The sequence below is a fragment of the Podarcis filfolensis genome, assembly GCF_964270895.1.
Source record: "Podarcis filfolensis genome assembly, chromosome: 10".
Taxonomy (NCBI): domain Eukaryota; kingdom Metazoa; phylum Chordata; class Lepidosauria; order Squamata; family Lacertidae; genus Podarcis; species Podarcis filfolensis.
Window position 1 is genome coordinate 50,174,339 of NC_139612.1, and position 19,390 is coordinate 50,193,728.

General features: G+C 42.7%; 2 protein-coding genes across 11 annotated transcripts in view; one reads left to right on the top strand and one right to left on the bottom strand.

The window, feature by feature from the left end:
• PRDM4 (PR/SET domain 4) overlaps positions 1-2,132 on the top strand; it is a 24,704-nt gene extending 22,572 nt beyond the window's left edge. For all 9 annotated transcript variants that reach the window (XM_083574084.1, XM_083574088.1, XM_083574085.1 and 6 more), the window contains one exon: positions 1,132-2,132. In XM_083574084.1, the coding sequence (XP_083430210.1) occupies positions 1,132-1,444 (313 nt within the window). In that variant the 3' untranslated portion in view covers positions 1,445-2,132. The remainder of the gene's footprint in view (positions 1-1,131) is intronic.
• PWP1 (PWP1 homolog, endonuclein) lies at positions 1,065-17,940 on the bottom strand. 2 transcript variants are annotated; one of them, XM_083574130.1, is made up of 16 exons: positions 17,775-17,940; positions 16,573-16,631; positions 15,023-15,198; positions 13,781-13,866; positions 12,002-12,098; positions 10,755-10,865; positions 9,563-9,693; positions 8,574-8,647; positions 7,333-7,429; positions 5,677-5,738; positions 5,161-5,272; positions 4,606-4,696; positions 4,003-4,124; positions 3,119-3,224; positions 2,609-2,725; positions 1,065-1,393 (listed from the first exon to the last, which is right to left on the bottom strand). In XM_083574130.1, the coding sequence occupies exons 1-15, from the start codon at positions 17,838-17,840 to the stop codon at positions 2,613-2,615; spliced, it is 1,503 nt and encodes a 500-aa protein (XP_083430256.1). In that variant the 5' UTR covers positions 17,841-17,940; the 3' UTR covers positions 1,065-1,393; positions 2,609-2,612. The 2 variants fall into 2 exon arrangements, 1 of the variants encoding a protein (XP_083430256.1); XR_014539171.1 differs by lacking the exon at positions 1,065-1,393 and adding an exon at positions 1,479-2,182 and having other exon boundaries at positions 2,336-2,725.
• Positions 17,941-19,390: the final 1,450 nt, after the last annotated feature.

Genomic DNA, 19,390 nt, shown 5'->3' on the forward strand with positions numbered 1-19,390 from the left:
TGCCGGAGAAGCTGCACGCAGCTATGGCAATACCTCACCTCCCGCAAAACCGCACAGGAGCCGCCCACCCTTTAAGAAGTGCGCGGCTCCTGTGGGCTTTTCTACGAGGAGGGAGAAGGGACTGACGGGCCGCGTCAGTCCCTTCTCCCTCCTGAGAAAAGCCCGCAAGAGCCGTGCAGAGCTTGTGTGCGGCTTTTGGGGGCTTTTCCTGCGTGCCTCCCCCCTGCATTTGCTCCATAAGACGCACACACATTTCCCCTTACTGTTTAGGAGGGGAAAAGTGTGTCTTATGGAGCAAAAAAGAAGGTAACTTGCAGGGGAAAGATAATTTAGAACATCAGATTTTCTTACGCACCTCTCCTGCGCAGAACAGAGGGAGTGTGGTTGTTCAATTGTCTTTACACCCAGACAACGGCAGCCAAGTGCCCAAAGCCTCTCAGACTCTGTTCACAAGGCTGCCTTCGCACAGGAGGGCTATCGCTGCTCCTGGGAGAAAGAGGTAGCTCACCTGTGCCAAGGCAGAGGTGGTTGAGGCAAGCGCATGGACCTGCCTTGGCACGGGTGGGAGGAGAAGTCTAACAAAGCCTCCACCCCGCTTGTGCAGGCTGGAGGTGGAGCTGTCTTAAGACTTCTCCGCTGAGGGGCAGGCATCCAGGCGCCTCTTAATAGAGGAATTTAAATAAGCCACTGGTGCCAGAGGGAGAAGCGAGCTGTACCACCAGGCCAATACAGCTTGTTCATCCCTGGCTTCTCTAAACTGCTCCTCAGTAGAGCAGTTTAAAGCCCCAACTCTGGCCCTGTGGGGGCTCCATTAAACTGCTCCTACCCCCCCCCCTCCACCAGCAGAAGGCAGTTCAAGCAAGGAACCAGGGTGGGGGCAGCCTGTTCCCAGCGCTGGAAACAAGCTGCACCGTCCCCAGCCCCATGAGGTGCTGGGGTGAAACCACCTCAGCTTCTTTGTTAAGAGAAGCAGCAGTTTCACTCTGGTGCCTCACAGGGCTGGGGCCAATGCAGCTGCTTGTTTCAACATCACTGTGTATTGACATGGAAACCAGATCAATAAGTAGTTTTTTTAATTTATCAGTCCACATTCAATCGTAATTACAAATGCTTATTTTCTTCCTTGTTTAGGGAACGCCAGCTTAAATGTCCCCAATGTGAGAAGCTGTTCTTGAGGACAAACCATCTAAAGAAACACTTAAATTCTCATGAAGGAAAGCGGGACTATGTCTGTGAAAAATGCTCCAAGGCTTATTTAACAAAATATCATCTCACTCGTCACCTAAAGATCTGTAAAGGACCAACCTCCAGTCTCTCAGCCCAGGAAGATGACGAGGATGATTCTTCAGAGGAAGAGGAATTGATAAACTCTGTAAGGAGTGACACCTGTAGGCTTAATACAAACATGTATGTGACAAATGACGCACTCTCTTGCCACAAATAAGAAATGGAGGACTTAAAATATAAATCGACTCGACTTCCTAAAATCATGTTTATTACACTACAGTGAATTTCTGGGCAAGGACCAGATCTCATCCCCTTATGAAAATGGTGTATGCACTCAGAGGTTTCCAAGAAGGGTAAAAAACAAACTTATCACCTATCCGCTTCAAGTGTGGAAACTGCTACTGGTGATTTGGTTGAAGTGCAATGCATGACTTAAGAAAAACTGGCAGATAGACCTCTGTATTCTAGTCAGCTGCTTGGAACAAGAGCAGATACCCTCATTTACAGTTAATAAATTTGATTTGTATGCCTTCACAGCAGAACAGTGCCCTGACTCCTCCCCCCCCCCCCCAGTGATGTATACATTAGTTTGGGCTCAATATGAACTTACTTAAATCAATATTCATTGTACACCAATGAATTGCCCATGTGTTAAGACAATTAGTATTTGCAGATGATACTGTTAATATACAGTATGGGATCAATACAGGAAAGCATGCTTATAATGCAGATTTGGTTTTAGCATGAGCCAGCAATTTGCTGTATATAGTGCCATATGGTATTACCTGTATGGTTACTAATAACCATGTATTTTGGGGAGTTCTGCTGCTAATATATTTATGGAATGAAGATTCATTTAAAATCTGTTTCCTTATGGAAAAATTAAAACACTGCTTTTTAACGCATGCATTAATTACCATTCTTTTCCTCAAACCTTTTTTGCTCATGGCTGCTTCTGAAGCAGCGGGTGGCTGGCTGAGCTCCGCGCTGGGAGAAAGCCACCCGGCGCGGAGCCATCCTCCCCCCGCCCCCTTCAGAAGCAGCAGCGGGGCGGTGGGCTCCGCTCTACGCCGGGCGCTTTCTCCCGGTGCGGAGCTGCCCAGCGTACTAGGCAACTGGGCTTATAAAACAAACCCCCAAATTGCAGCTGCCAATTTGGGGGATCGTCTAATACGCCCAGTCACCTAATACGCCGGAATCTACAGCAATTTCCCTTTCTGTTCACTGCTCATTAGAGAGAAAAGCTTATATGGGCAGCTCAAGCTTTTACATTAACAGATTTTAAGATTAGATTTGCCCAATATCTAGGTGTAGATAAATCATTTTGGCTCAGTCATGGAATCAATATTCACTTTATATTATACAGTGCAAAATGTAATACCAGATCATGGTTCCATTACAGCATCTGGATCACTGCTGCAGCCACTAGCAGAATTTTTTGCTTCAGAACTTGATGTGGCAACTACCAGCCTCTGTCGGTTTCCAAACACTTCATTCACTGTAACACAAATAAGAAGAGTAGTTCTGTTAGTACTACTACATAAACTCTGGCCTTTAATAATTGCCATGTAAGCCATCTTAATGTGTTTGTTGCACACTTCTTTTAATCCAGGAAATAATGCAGTACACAGATGCAGTACACCTTTGACAATCCCTTCCCTCATTTACAAAATAAATTCAGGAAGGCTTGGAAGTATTCTCTACTACACTTGGGAGCAGCTGACATAATCTCTGTACTGTCTGGTAATAGATGGTAGGGGATGCTAAGCTGATCATTTCTCTGACATTTTATACCCTATTTTCCTGTGGCAGTTTGCCTAGTCAAAACACTGCTTTCTCAGGACTGAACATGCCAACTAGAACTAAATGCAGATAAAAACAACAATCTCACCTGCAGAAATTGTGCTTATGTCCCAAACACGTAATCCTTGTTTCTCTCCTCCAAAGGCATAAACAAATGGTAAGTCTGGGCAAGATGCTGCACAGAAGAGGACACCCTGTGGGCGAAAAAAAAAAAAAAAAAAAAAAGAAGAAGAAAAAAGTTTATGATCCCCCTGGAAACTCAGCTACCTACCTTATTTTTCGCCACATAGGACGCACCGCCCCATAGGGTGCACCTAGATTTTTTTTTGGGGGGGGGGAATAAAGGGGAAAAAAAATTATTTCCCCCCCAGGCGCGGGGCTGGAACGGGGGAAGGCCGAGCTTCCCCCGACCCCAGAACAGTCCCCCAGGCGCGCAAGGCTTGCGGACACCTGCGCGAAGCACTAGGCGTCCTTCGGAGGGCGCCCCATGCTCCGCGCTGCAGGCTGCCGCCCGCAAGCCTCGCGCGCCCGGGGGAATCATAGTATCAATAGTTGAAAGGAGGAATGAGGAACCTATAGGCTTCCAGAGGCTGCTGGACTACAACTTGCATAATCTTTGGACACATTGCCCTGGGGCCAACGTATTCTCCACTAAATGCAGATACTGATCTTTCAGTATTTTGAATGTTCATATTTAATACATGTGCTTTATATAATACTAGCATTTGTTTTACAATCCTTTTTGGGTGGACGTGTACTACTTATTTGATATTTTATTTGATAGCTTATTCTACACCCACTTCCAAATCTTCCACGGGTGTTGTGAGTGTGTGAGAATTAAAACTCTGAAACTCTTGATACATTAGATAATTCTTAAGACTGATCTGCACCTGGTTCATTTCAATGACCATATGCCAGACAATCCTAAAAAGAGAAGACTGGTTATTTTTTTTAAAGAAAGATTGAAATTACCATTTTCATGTCCCTGGAATGAACCAAACTAGGTTTATCTCCCAATATGTCCCAAATTTTCACATATTTGTCTGCAGATGCTGTCACAAGACATCCTTTAATCTGGCTGCTTAACTGTAGTCCTGCAAAACACAAGCATACATTTCTACTGTAGCACTTTTAAAAAAGAAATCGCAATGAGCTAAAATCCAAGTTTTGCATTATAACAAGGGCAGGCCTAGAGGTTGGCAAAGCTGGACATTTGCCAGAGGACCTACTGACCCAATAAAAAACATTGGAGTTTGGGACCCAAAAAGAGCATTACTGTCTTGAACACACACCCTTCTCTCCTTTTCAAGTTAAGGGCACACACTGAGGACTCTCAAAGTCCTTGGTTAGCAGTACCAACCAATCAATCACTGCTTTCCCTTCCTCTGCTAAAAACCAAGGTATCTTAGATTTCCTATTTCATCTGTCATCTCTTATACACTGCACAATGGCAAGTACATGTTTGTCTCAGGCATGTCTATACAGGATAACTAACCCCCATCCCGGTTTATATTGGATATACTGTATACAGAAATGAGACCTAGCATTTGTTTGGGGCAGAAACAGAAAATTTACCAGATACTTCTTCGTTATGAGCTTTCATTGTAAATACTGGTTTATGTGAACGAGCATCCAGACAGTATACAAATCCATCTTCTGTGCTGGCCTAGAGAAAACAGTTCCAAGCACTGTTAAAAAGCAGAAGGAATCAACAGGACAATATTTGGAAATGCCTGGGTCAAGCTCAGCCCCACAAATGATGCCATCAGGCCTCACACAAGCCATACCCAAAAGCAAAAGAGGGGTGCGGATGAGCAGTATCTGCGGCAGTAAGGACTCGGCACGGTCTGGGGGAGAAATCGGGGACTGTGTCTGACCCATCACCATTGGTGGAAGTTTGTTTTTGACAGAGCTTGTTGGTAGCAGGTACAGTGGAACAGCAATAGATTGCAGACCTCAAGCCTGCTGATTAGTTTAATTTTTGTGGGTGGCATTATGTTCCAATTGAGTATTTGCTGTCCATTCATTTTGTATGTTAAAAATAGCCTCAAGGACCTTCATTAGGAGAGGTGTAAATACATAGAGGGGAAAACACAAGGCAGAAAAAGGTAACAGGGAACTTGTACTTGCCAAGAAGTGGTGAGGGGAAAAATGATTCCAAGTCACTCTTTCAACCTGCCCACTGAAGCGCCAGGTTCGATGGTTATCCTGTGGACTTCTGCAGTCATACAAAATTGCTGATCTGGAAAGCAGAATCAGAGCATTGACTCAAGTATGGTATCAAGTTCTTTTATTTGGTCAAATGCGGATAGTTTGTGTTCAACCTTCTCCCTCCACACCTGTGCCAAACTTTTCAAAAGCTTGTTAATTCTAGGTTAAGTAATTGAGAAAAGCATAGCATACCCCAAGACGTTGTAACGGTAAGAAAATCAGACTGAACACTACCGTTCAGAGATCACCGAGGAAGGAAGTGTAACCAAACCAGTGTGTCAGACAACATAAGGTTAACAAAAGAATAAGCCAAACCCTACGCTGAAGCAAAAAGTGATTTTAGTGCCACATTATGATTTCTGTACTCCTGTTACAATCATGCAGCTCCTACACTGTACAAGTAGAGCAGGGAAAGTATAACATGCCCTTCCTTACTTGTCGTAAGAACCAGAGACGAGAGTCTGTGTTTCAAAAGGATGAAACTGCAGCGTCTGCACCTGCAAAGAACATTAGATTTGAGAAACACAGTTCAACTGAAATTCACTTGCACAAGATATACTGTATATGATCTCATTTTGTGTAATTCCTGATACATGAAATTTTTCTACAAACAGCCAGGTTTCTGGAAATCTGGTTACCTGCTACCTTTAAAAAAAATAGGTCCATTCCTTAGCATGTAAAATAAATATTGGATCAAAGCTGCAGATGTTGGAGAAAGAAAGAGTCCTGGTGCCTGGTCAAGAATTTTATTTACTTTTATTATTTACAGTTTCCGACAGTAGCAAGCAGGCATTCCTACATAACTCATCTCTCTGCAATCTAGGCATCCTGATGGAGAGCATTACAAGCTGAAATGGGGTTTCACCTGATTAATCCAATTTGATAGTTGACCTCAATTTCTACCACGGAGCTGACATCACCTACCCTTCTAAGAAAACTGTAGCTAAAGGTAAAACCCAAAATTAAGAGGCATTTTCCTTTGTGTTATAGTTTGGTTGTGAAACTTAAGTTGTTTCGTATACTGCTAAAACCTGTGTCAGTGGTATTTGCACTTAGTGTTGCCCGTAGTGTTACCAGCGGCAAGGGATGGCGGGCCTGCTGTGATTTTAAACAGCAGAACAGAAAATGGCAGTAGAGGCGGTTTTTTCATCCTTGCAGCAACATTAAGACAAGAGCACCTGCTGAAACACCCCTATCTACATAGCCATTATTAAAGGAATGAGCTCCAGCCACCTTTGGATTTGATTACTCTTGTTAGACGTGGTGTGACTGAAGTGTGAATTTGAGGTTTTGAACCCAAAGCTGCTTTTTCCCATCTTCATGTTTGTCTGCTGACATTCAAATCTGATTATTTTTACAAAAACAATTCTTTCAAAATCTGTTTCATTTCAGTTTTACAACTGGCAGACAACATTTCTCTCAGGTCATAAAACCTTGCTTGACTAGTGCCTCATGTTCCATACCTCTTCTAACCTGTTATTTCTTTTTTCATCTAAATCAAGAACTAATGAAAACTCAAAGGAATAAATGTTTCCCTCCAATCACATTAAGTGCTTATAAAAACCTTCCTACCATTATCTTGCTTACTCCTGGAAGGCTCTGCTATTAACAGAGTACCTGGAAAGGCACTATTCATCTTACCAGCTCCCAGAAGGGAGAAGAGCAGGAATACACCACCAGAGCTTGCTTTTGATATACACCCAGAGTTCTAACTGCTTTTTCAGGCAGGCTCCTGTCCTTAAGAACTACAAGACTGAAATAATGCAGCAGGTAAAACTTCCTCTGTGCTGGGGGCCTTAATAAACTCTCATTTGCCACACAGGTGCTAAATGTACTGCCAGCAAAGCAGTGAGAAGCTGATTAACCTAGTTACCAGTAAAGTGGTCACACAAATTTCCCATGAAGCCAGCTGGCTGGTGGGCGCTCTCTTTGCTGTTTTCTGGTAAAAAGTTAACACGGGGGGGGGGGGGAATGGGTTACCAAGTCCATGGCAGATTATGCCTATAGCTAGACTTTAAATATGCCACACATTTCTTTTGTTTTGTTGTTGTAGAAATACTACAGTCTATGGTTCTGGAATCGTCAACATACCTTGTCTGTGTGAAGAGAAAGCGTTGCTGCTGGTGTGCCCCTCGACATATCCCAAAGAATTACGGAGTGGTCAGCTGATGCACTCGCCAACACAGATCTGAAGGAAAGAGGTGTGTGGATTCATATGCACAAAGTGAAGGCCCAGTGGCCCAAGTGTAGACCCATTCCATACCCATTTCGGTCTCTTTTCAACTCTGCTGTAGGCTCAGAGATACAAAACAGCGCTGCCTAAATACAAAAAACGGGTGCATATCGTTTTAAGCAGTCATTCCAGCCACTGAAATGTGTATGCATTTTTAATAGATTACATTAGTATTTGAAAGGTGTGTTCACTGCATTACAAAGGTAAACGAAGATTGGCAAAGGCTGGATGCAATTTGCTTCCTGATCCCAGCATCCTATCTTAATGGGTAATTTAGGTTTGTTTCCTAAACTATTTAATTAACCTCCACAAAAGGTAGGAGATTCCAGGGGCAAGCTGGTGCTAAGGAGGAAGACGACCAGCCTGCTACTGCTGCTACCTACCTGGCAGAGGTTTCAACTACTTACCCAACACTACCTAGTCTCACAGCCAACAGCTAGAATATTAAAAGGGCAAGGCCCTGTGGTTTGCTGACTAAAAAACATCTGAGCTAAGAGCCACCTGCTGCAATTGTCCTGGAGCAACTGATAACCATGATTCCTAATAAACCAGACTGTCAGACTGGAATGGGGACCTCTGGAGAGTGGAGACACTAAAAAAACTAAAGCAATTAAAGTTGCCGGTGAACTCCTAGCAAAAAGAAACACAAAAGCCTTGTTTAGACATTGGATCTAATCTTACACACACACAGGAGGTGGCAGCAGGTACTACCTCTACATTCAAATGTACATCTACAAGTACAGGCTTGTACATGCCTTAGCACATGGGCACTGCAGATCTGCAGAGTCTGCTCCTCACCCCCCGTGTGGCCTTTTACGCACAGAGGACTAGACCTAATATCTGAAAAGGACTTCAAATGGAGCCCCAGAGAAATATAGAAGTTTAAAATACATATCTACACCAGAAATTGGTGCAAATCTCTCTTTCACACATAATTAATTTCCCCCTTAAATATCTATGGCACAGTGAGGGCAGAAATCTATTTTCTATCATATTTCCAATAACAGATATTGAAGAATTGTGGGCAAGTATGCGAATACACACACAAAAATATTTCTACAAATTATCTTTACACTGTGTTACCTTAATTTTTACTCACCTGAGTTGTTTATTCCATGAAAGGTCAAGCACTGCATCGGTATGCCCTTCTTGATGGTCTTCTTTAGACGCATTCTTTATATAAAAACGTTAAGAAGTCCTTTATAGCTTCCACATTTACTTCAATAAGCAAGCAAGCTCAAGCAGCCAATTCCAATGCTCCATGGAGCAAACATGGAAAAAGCACAGTGTTGTAGCCAGTGCTGATCCTACTCGGAGCTGGCCCACCAATATTAACATGAATAACCTAGGCCCAATCATTTCAAGACACGCAGCCCTGGTCCAGAGAGTTCCTACAGCTTCTGAAGCAATTCCAGTTTATATTCTCTTGCCCCACTTAGGAACATGGCAATCTGCCTTAAACCAAGTCAGACCAGTTGTCCACCATCTAGTTCACTGTTGCCTATGCTGAATGGCAGCAGCTGTGCAGGGATTCAGACATGAGTCTATCCCAGTCCTACCTGGAGGTGTCAGGAATTGAACGCTAGGCCTACTGCACACATACCACATGCTCCGCCACTGAGCTACAGCCCTTCCCAAGATACAGCCAGTCTCTTTCCATGGGCAGAACTTGCAACCTAAATCCTCGGTCTCTTTCCCCCATTCTGTGAAGCCCCTTCACAAACTGAAGCGCAAAGAAGAGAGGCTAGATGTCTCGAGGAAATACTTTTGGACTAGCTGAAGAAAAATACGGTAAATCCAAGTTACCTCTCTCTGTTCAGACCTATGCATAGAGACACTCCTAATGAGTTATGACAATTCTCCAATACTGAGTTCCAAACATGATCAATCAATTCCTCCCCTCCTTGGGTATCTGTAAACTGTTTCCGAAAGAAACAAAACCACTTCCTGGTGGGTCTGTAAATAACAAATATATCCAATGGTTTGAAAATGCAATGTGTAAGCACAGAAAGTGAGCAGCTCTTTTTGGCCTTCATCCCAAAAGGTTACTACTGACTATGATATTGATAATAAAGTCAGCTTACTTACCTTTTTCCCTTTCTTCTTCTTCGTTTTTGCTTTCTTGCTTCCGAGGGAAAAGACTGGCTCTAAACTATCCACTACGTCAAGGTCCCACACTTCAATAACAGGACTCATTGTGCCCACGGCAACATAATTCCCTGATAGAGGAATACCCAAGATAATCAGGAGTTACTTCATGAATCCTGCACATTTTTAACACATTGCTGGTGTCTGCTATTTCCTCATGGAACTACCTCAATGGGACTGCAATTTTTAAATCAGGTCATCTCATGAATTCACAATGTTAGATTTCTATTGGTACGCTGTCTTGAGATTGATTTTACCATAGGTAAGTAGGATATAAATGTCTAAGTAAATAAACCACTTCTCATTGAAAATAAAGATACTTGTTGGTTTTTCTGTGGTACACACACATATTATATACCACCAAATATGCACATATATAACATACACATGTTCCCCAGCCCTATACCATTGTCATAATATATTTCAATTAAAATGTGCTGTGAGACAGAGTGGGATTTTAATCTTTGTATCCTGCATGCCTTCAGAGACACAATAATCTGCCAAAAGACACTTAGCGAACTTCACAGGCAATTGGAAATCTGAACCTAGGTTGCCTACATCCAAATCCAGCACACATTTCTCAATATAAATATAAGGTGAAAATTCACACATTTAAATGCTACTTGGAAGAATTATCAGAAATTCTCAGAACAAAATAAGTAGCAGTTATCAAGCTTGCACAAGACAAAAAATGAGGGACCATATCAGCAGTATAGGGGTGCATAATAGGGCTTTTTTAGTGGCAGATCTAAACTATGGAACAGTCTCCCCACTAAGATGCAACATACCTCAGCATTGTACTCTTTTAGAAGGAAAGTGAAGATATACCTCTTTCAATAGGCTTTGGGAGGTAAAGAGCTGTATACTCTGTCTGAAATTGCACCCTCTATTTTATTTTATGTTGCATTTACTGCATATTTTTTCCTTTAGGATTTGTTCCAGTGTTTTACTGGTGACTGCATGTTGAAGGAAGGTATAGAAATGTATAAATAAATACAATTCCTGAGCCGTTAGTCTTTTAAAACAAGATTTTTTGGGGGGGGGAGACAGGGATGTGTGCTAGCTGGATGTGCCAAAACTTCTATCCAAAAAGCACCAAATGGAATTTAGAAAAATCTTGCAATTAACTTACCTGCAGAATCCTCTGGGTTAGGATCAAAGTTCAGCCATTCTGCACTCAAAGGATATGCTGATAAGAGGATATCATGATGGACGTAAAACGAGTCCTCTTCATGGTTATAAACTGTATGAATAAAATTTTGTAATTTATATACTTTTTGTTTTTGTCGATAATATCATCTTAAACTTCTTCGACATGTGTCAAGGTGTCACACAATATGATAAAAAACACCTTTAAATAACAGCTAAAAACACAGAAAACAGCAGCAAATGAAAGAGAAACACCCATGGTAGAGACCATTCTGCTGGGAAAGCTTTCATAAGTATGTTGCTTAAAGATAATAATAATAATAATAATAATAATAATAATAATAATAATAATAATAAAACCTCTTGTGGAGGAAAAAAAAGTAGACTGGTTAACAAAGCAGAGCCTTGAATATGAAGCAAACATGCAGTTATGCCTGTGTGCACCAAGTACTGAAAACACCAAATGTTAGGTATGTGAAAGCACTTTGCAAGATCCTTCAGCACCACAGTATAATTTCTTTAGGTCAGGCCCACACAATTTTCAACTAAAGCCTGACAGGCATGAACTGTGGCCTGACAAGTTCCCTCTTTCTATAGTCCCTTGTAGGAGGAGGGGGAAACTGATGTATTGCAGAGTTGCTGACAAAGTCTCCTAGTGTCGTTAGTGAGACACAAAGTTGAGCTGTCAACAGCAACAGTTTGTCTTATGCATTTAGTAAGTTTAACCACCCCGAACAAGAAACACATTGGGCAAACAATAGTGCAAGCAAAGGCGAAAGATGACAACTCAGGCGCGTTGTGGCCCTAGACCAGGATTCCTCAAAGGAAGATTCCTCTGGCAACTGCAGCTACAAAGAAGAGATGGATCCACTCTGTGGTTCATGCCATATGGGTTTGGACATCAGAGTATCCTGAGCTGCAAGGAAACACCTCTCTCGCTGGACTCTGACGGTTGGTCTGCAGACTCCAACCCATCAACCACCCTGACTCATGAGGACATTAGGCGATTCTTATCTGCCAAAGTCAGCTCGCAAGGGTGGGAACAGATGCGGATCTGGCCCACCAAGCCAAAAACGTTCCCTAGCCCTGCTGCAACTGTAAAAGGCAATGTCTGAAGTTAACTCGTTTTCAAATGATGGAAATCAATAGGCGAAAGAAGCAGTTGACCGTAATACCAGATAAACCAAATATTTGCTATCACTGTATTAAAAGCAAGGCGGCTTTACCCACCGTGAACTTCTAGACTGCAGTGGTCCTTATCAACTCTGCCACAAACGACAAAGTTGTCACTGGGCTTAATCATGAAGTCTTCATGCTCATATTGCTCCTAAAAGAGAATGCTCAGTAGTGTTAGAACACTGCTGTACACAATGGTCAGAATCAAAGGCTATTTTAGGTGCGTTCAAACACTTGGGAATGACCAGTATGCCCCCACCCACTTCCCCTTCCACATAGCTACTTACTCTTGAAATTCCCCACTGTTTCAAAATCAGTTGCCATGTGATAGTGAACTGCTGCCCAAGGGAACAAAGTCTCAATTGCTTTGGGCACTAAATTAGTGGCTTGATTCTTTGGATATCAGCTTAAGCTTCTATGAATATAGGGGTCAATAAGCATTCAAAAACAGCACTGTGCCTGATGGGATAAATAAGGGTGCAATCCTAACCATGCTCTCTCAGATGTAAGTCCTAATGAATACAATGGGCCTTACTCCCAAGTAAGTGGGGTTAGGATTGCAGTCTAAGCATTCAGAAAGAGCTTGAAGATTAGCAGGAAGAACTGGGATATCAGTGCCCAAAACTGAAACCTCAAGTAATATTGTTGTGATTATCACATACCTAACAAAATTACTACATATACAGATTAGATATGCATTTCATCATAATAAAGTCAAGATGCACCATTACATTTCATCCCCGCCATCCCTTCCTCTTCCCCATATTTCAGAACAGCACCAGCACAGAGCATACAAAAAGAGTAGCAAGATAATCCACCTCACCCCAAGCCTCCCAGAGGATCAAGCAGAATGCCTTCAGACAAAACTGTCAAAGAATCATACAAAAATATGATTCTTTGTGTGTGCATGCACATGCGTGTGTTTACCTTGCTTTTATTATGTGATGAAGAGCAGTATATAAATTTAATATGTGTGGTTAGTGGGATTTCCTGATTGACTGACCTCACTGGGATTTAGACCCAAATAAGTAGGAAATGCAAGGGACACAGGTGATCTAAACCACAGAGCCTAGGGCTTGCCGATCGGAAGGTTGTCAGTTCAAACCCCCCTGCCACGAGGTGAGATCCCATTGTTCGGTCCCAGCTCCTGTCCACCTAGCAGTTCAAAAGCATGCCAAGTGCAAGTAGGTAAATAGGATAGGTACCACTCTGGTGGGAAGGTAAACGGCGTTTCTGTGTGCTGCTCTGGTTTGCCAGAAGCGGCTTAGTCATGCTGGCCACATGACCCAGAAGCTGTCTGCAGACAAATGCCTGGTCCCTCAGCCTATAGAGCGAGATGAGCACGCAAACCCCAGAGTCATCCGTGACTGGACCTAACGGTCAGGGGTATCTTTACTTTAAGCATGAAAAGCAGTCAGATTAAAGTAAGTCACAGTGTTGAAAAGGACCAGAAGACCATCACTCTAACTTCACACTTAGAGAAAACCATCAACAGAGGTCAATTTAAGGAACCCTAAACACAGAATACAAATGAAGGTGAGAAATCAGCCACCTCAAAAAGCTGGTCTTGAGTGTAAGGAGTTCCAAATGAGGCTATACTTATAAGTGAAGGAACAAACTCAACTAATTCTTTATAAATTTAAATATTTCTGTAACAAGGGACGTGGGTTAAATAACTAGACACCATATGAAGTAAGACAAAACCCAATACACAAATATGCAGGCTACATGCACTTGTAACCTAAGGGTACCACTGCATGATGTGAATAGATCAAACAGCTAGGAGGAGTTTAGAAGGTTTTGCTTCCACTTTTGTTCAACAAAAGTACTCACTGTATCTTTAAGAGTGACGTAAGGATCATTTTCATTGCTTCCATACACTGTGAGACCTGCTAGGGTCTTTCCAAGACTCTCAGTGCCTGTAAAAGAATATTCACAATTTCACATGGCAGATTGTGCTAAGTAAGTCAAACTTACATCAAAGTGAAACCTTAGCAAGCAACAGTTTCCTTAGTAAAATTATTGGTCAAAATGAAGCACAAGAAAGAACATAAAAGGTTTTATGATGGAACAATCAAATGCTATTTGAATTGTCATAAAACTGTCTGCCTCTAAAAAACAACATTTTAGCAAAAAAAAAAGCACAGCTCTCCTTCACCACAAGGTTTTAAAAGCTGGAGCTTAATGAAAATTCACTGAAATATATTTACTATGAACCAATTTAAGTGTAAAGAGGAGAAAATATCCACCTATTGCAGGGACATCTAGCTACAAAAAAAGTGTTTAGAGCACAGAGCATCTGGGTTCAAGTCCAAACCGAATAAATTGATAATGGATACCTAGTTATTTTTATTCTGGTGCTTCAGTTGCAGTAGCTTTTTTTCACCATTTATTAGAAATTTTCCACATCCTGTCCTAATGGGGAAGAGTGATGGCTTTTTAAAAAGATTTGGTGGATCAAGTTTTCCTCCACTCTCGGGGTTTAAATAATTGACAGGCTTAGTGGTAAGAGTCCTCTCCTGGGATAATAAGAAGCGCTTTGTTAGATCAGAGCAAAGGTTAATCAAGTCCAGCCACCCTTTTTCTCACAGCAGCCAACCAGATACGAATCATGTGAAGGTATTCATTCAACTTGCAAGTTTTGAAATGTAATCATATACATGCCTTCAGAAATAAGTCCCATTTAGTTCAATGTGCCTTATTCCCAGGTAGATTCTTAGTTTTTGGATCCTGGGACTGGAGGATCCTTCCCCAAGGCAGATTATCCTGTCCACGAAGCCCTTTCTGATCTTCCAAACCCTGTGAAGCCCAAACCTCCTTTGCATTATCAAAAACAGATGAAAGTCAAGTGGCACTTCAAATGAAGCTCCTTGCCCATAAAATGTATAAATCCATTTCCCTCGACTTCCTAAAAAAGTACTAATTCCTGTGAGGTGTTTTCAACTCTATACTCTTTCCTTTGCAACATTGACCCTTTGTGATCTATCTTCCAATACTCAGAGCAAACATATTACAACATCTTGTGAAGAATTTGCTGGTGGATGGTAGGAAACACAGAAACAAGTCTAATGTTACCTTCATCTTCCTCATCATAATTATCCAGGTCATATTCTGCCAGTTCATCGTCATCCAGCTTTTCATTTTCTTCATGGTCCTCATCGTTGGGAGCTGAGCTACTTGCCTCAGCATCAACAACATCCATGGTGCCTCCTGAAGCCTCTTCCTGTTCATCATCATCATCACTAGCATCTCTTTATGTAAGAAAAAGCACAACATACTTTGCACAACTGAATGTCACAACTTAGTTTTTAATCACTAACACACAATTCCCTATCATTTCTTTGCCACTGACTCTGCAAGTCTTAAACACACTTCTTGTGGAGCAAATCGCATTGAACTCAGTGCAATGTTCTCCCAAGTAAGCATTCATATGGAAAGGATTCAGTTGTAAGTCTCACACCTGCTTCCTTGAGGTTCACTGGTGTATTAGTACTGAGTAGCAGCAGCAACCACCTTAATGACAGAAATGAACAGGCCACACATCGCAGTGCCAAAGCTGCAGGTTTTACTCTTCTCCTAACATGAGGGAACCTGTGTGCACCTAAACTGAACCAAATACCCTCCATATAAGCCACCTCATCACTCAAGTTCATAGGTTCACTATGACCTTATACACAGTGGCATGCTCAGCTTGTGTAGCTTTATTTTATTCCCCTCCCATACTATTTTCAAATGTTTTGCTTCCTCTATGGACCAAAAAAGTTACAAAGCAGGGATGTGAAAGTTAACATTCATATCCTTGCTCTTGGCAGGTTTACTCCTGCAGATGCAGAAGACAGTATTATTTTCCTATCCTGGGCTGAGAGATGTTCTGCGGAAATCAAGTACAAAAATGTAACACATGAGCAATAACCTTTTAAAATTATTATGTCTTTTGAACATGTGCAAGCAAAGGTGTAACAGAGAACAAACCTAAAAATACACAAGACACGGTTTTCTTTTATATTCTTGCTTATACAATTCTATGCTTCTTCACCGTTCATGTAGAATAAGATGTCAGTGGCTACCAGCCATGAAGGCTATGTTCTGCCTCCACAGCTGGAAGCAGTAATGCTTCTGAATACCAGTTTCTGGAGACCACAGCAGGGAAGAAGGCTCATGTGCTCAGTTGCTGCTTGTAGGTTTCTCACCGGCATCTGGTTGGCCACAGTGAGAACAGGATACTGGATTAGATGGGTCACTGGTCTGATCCAGCAAGCTCTTATTACGTTCTTATTCAACTCACTCTGTTAACCTGTCCACCTGACAGGTGCTGGAATGCAGTAAATTTACAGTTTATCTGGGCACGTCAAAGCAGCGATTCAGTTAAACGTATTACAAACTCATATAGGGAAATCTGGTAGGGAAAGACAGGACTCCACAGCGTCACCTGATGTCACAGTGTTATATCATATATACAACACATATAAAACGCTTTTTCTTTACAAATCCAGCTGAGTTCCTAGATTAACCTGTCTAGGATTAAAAACACCAGGGGTTTTGCAACAAATTAAACCTTCACATAGATATGGCCTACAATATATTAACTTTTCCCTAATTTCTGCTTCAATATTACAAAGACTTACTGCAGTCTCTCTTTGGCTTCAGAGACCAAGCGTTTCAATTCATCGGTTTCAAGATGAACCTGCAAAGTGGACGCAAAGGATACAGAATTACAATTTAATTCATGTCAGGTAGTTTTTCTTTAAAACGACATTTGAATAGGTTTGTAAAGAAGTTCTATCAACACAGTCTAGCAGACAGTAGCATCCTTGACTTTTTAAAAAGTATGCTTTTATTCAGCCCAATCAAATAAGCCATTGAAAACAAATGGAAACTGATCATCAATAACACCACGGAACAGCTGTGCAGTAACCTTAGAACAATATTTTCAACAATGAGAGGCACTGGGTGGACAAGCTGGAATTGGAGTGTCCCAAAGTAACAGATATCCACATTCTATGCAACTTTTCATTATGACTAGACACTTCTCCAATAAGGCTCCATCAGCAATCCTCAAGCAAAATCAAGAAGGCTGCTGAATGCTACAAGTAAACACTGGGCCAAGGCTTGGTGGGTGAGGGATGTTACACAAAAGAAAAGGGGCAAAAATGGTAAAAGTAGCAACATGGCTCCATTAGGGGCAAAAGAAAAAGAGGCAACAGGTTTTTTATGACTTTCCCTTGCTGGGGTTTAGATTGATTTTACATGAAAACAGAAGTTGTTCTAAGTCACGTTATAAACTTTAGAATGAAAGGCAGGATATAAACATTGTATAATAATATATACCACAATGTATTAATCAGGACATGTCTCACCGGGAGGGAACTACAATCCAAGAAGCAGATCCTAATAAATGTTGCCTTTTATATTTTCCAGGAGACAGGAGATATGGCTTCTCTATTCGTACGGTCTTTGCTGCCATCCAACACCCTTTCCGACACTTTAACACGCCCAAGCCTACTTAAGCTCCCAATACAAACACACACACCTGGGAGTAAGCCCTACTTAGCTCGACGGCCTTATTTCTGAACAGACTCGTGCAGGACTTGCGCTGAGAAATTCCACAGCGCTGTTGCTGCTGCTGCTGCTGTTACAAACTGCAGACCAGAACTGGCTTCGCCCTCTCTCTCTTTCAACCATTTTCCTGCATGAGCACTGATAAAGCTCCCTCGTTGCATTGGTAGCCCTGTAAGTGGTTGCACCGCTGCCGCTTCGGACTAACGAGAGAGACGCTCAGAGGCAGCTGGTGCCAGGAAGGAAAGCCGCTTCCCGCTTCCACGCTCACCTTGTCGGGCGTCTCCTTGGCGACGCCGCGAGGAACCCAAGCAGCGCAGGTGACGGGGCAGCTCATGGCCTCAGCTGGCGAAAGGGAGAAGCCACGCGACCCCGTAGGAACCGTCCCCCGCTTGGACACGTGCGAGCTTTTTCCGGCAAGGGCCCGCTTCTCCCCGCCTCCCGTTCCGCCTCCACCCTATCAGCTGCCGGCGTTCCCATCATTACGCCAGGCGCACGACCTATCGCTTTCTCCGGAAGGAGAGGGCCTTAGCGAAAGGTCGTGATGTCATCAGTACGCGCCAAGCATCAGAGACGCTCATTCCTTCACCCCCCTCAGTTCCTCCCTCTCTCGTGGGCGGGGTGACGTCGGCCCTCCCACTCTTGCAACGTCACCCGCAGACGCTGCGGAGGGAGTGGGGCAGTTGCTGATAGGGCACGAGCTGTGCTTGCGTCACTCCGTTCTTTCGTTTTGCGAGGCGATGCTGAGGCGGGGAGAGAGATGGGGTGTTGCGCTGATGGACTCCAATTCCCATCAGCCCCAGTCAGCATGGCCGATCGTGAGGGGTGATGGGAGTTGTAGTCCGGCAATTACATAAATACACACACGTGTGTACATACAGTATAATTCTATTACCTATGCATATTAATATAATATAAATAATCCCCGAAGGATTACAGGTTTACCGTATCTCTCTTGCGCATTTATTAGGAAGCAAGGAGCATTGAACTCAACATGATTTAATTCCAAGTAAACATACACACACATACAGAATCGCTCTTCCCGCTTCTCTAGTGGCAATTTTGCCATCTTCAGGCGGGTGGGGGTAATCTGTGGCGGATCTGAAGAGCACTATGGTGAGAGTAGCTTAATGTAATCAGTCAGACAAACATCTAGGGTTCCAGACCTCTCCCCCATGGAGGTTTTGTGTCTCTTAGCACAGTTGAATGACAGACAGAAAAGCAACATGTCATGTCTTCTCGCCCCCCCACCGCCAAATCTGCATATTTTAAGATAAGTCTTGAAACGTTTGTGGCCCCACATCTTTGGGATACTGCCCTGGGAAGTTAGTACTGTATAGCCCTTTCCATGTATGCAATATCTTTAAGGGTAAAGGTAAAGGGACCCCTGACCATTAGGTCCAGTCGTGGCCAACTTGGGGGTTGCGGCGTTTATCTCGCTTTATTGGCCAAGGGAGCCACCGTACAGCTTCTGGGTCATGTGGCCAACATGACTAAGCCGCTTCTGGCGAACCAGAGCAGCACACGGAAACGCACAGCGCCACCAGTGTCCCATGCAATACCTTTAGGAGGTTCTAAATACTTACTTGGTTACTGCACTTTGAATTGAAGTTTTATATGCTGCTATCTTATTTGTTATTTTAATTATTCAGGCACATGATAATAATAATAATAATAATAATAATAATAATAATAATAATAATAATAATAATTTATTTGTACCCCGCCCATCTGGCTGGGTTTCCCCAGCCACTCTGGGCGGCTTCCATCGAAACCAAAAATACAGTAAAATATCACAGATTAAAAACTTCCCTGAACAGGGCTGCCTTAAGATGTCTTCTGAATGTCAGGTAGTTATTTATCGCTTTGACATCTGATGGGAGGGCA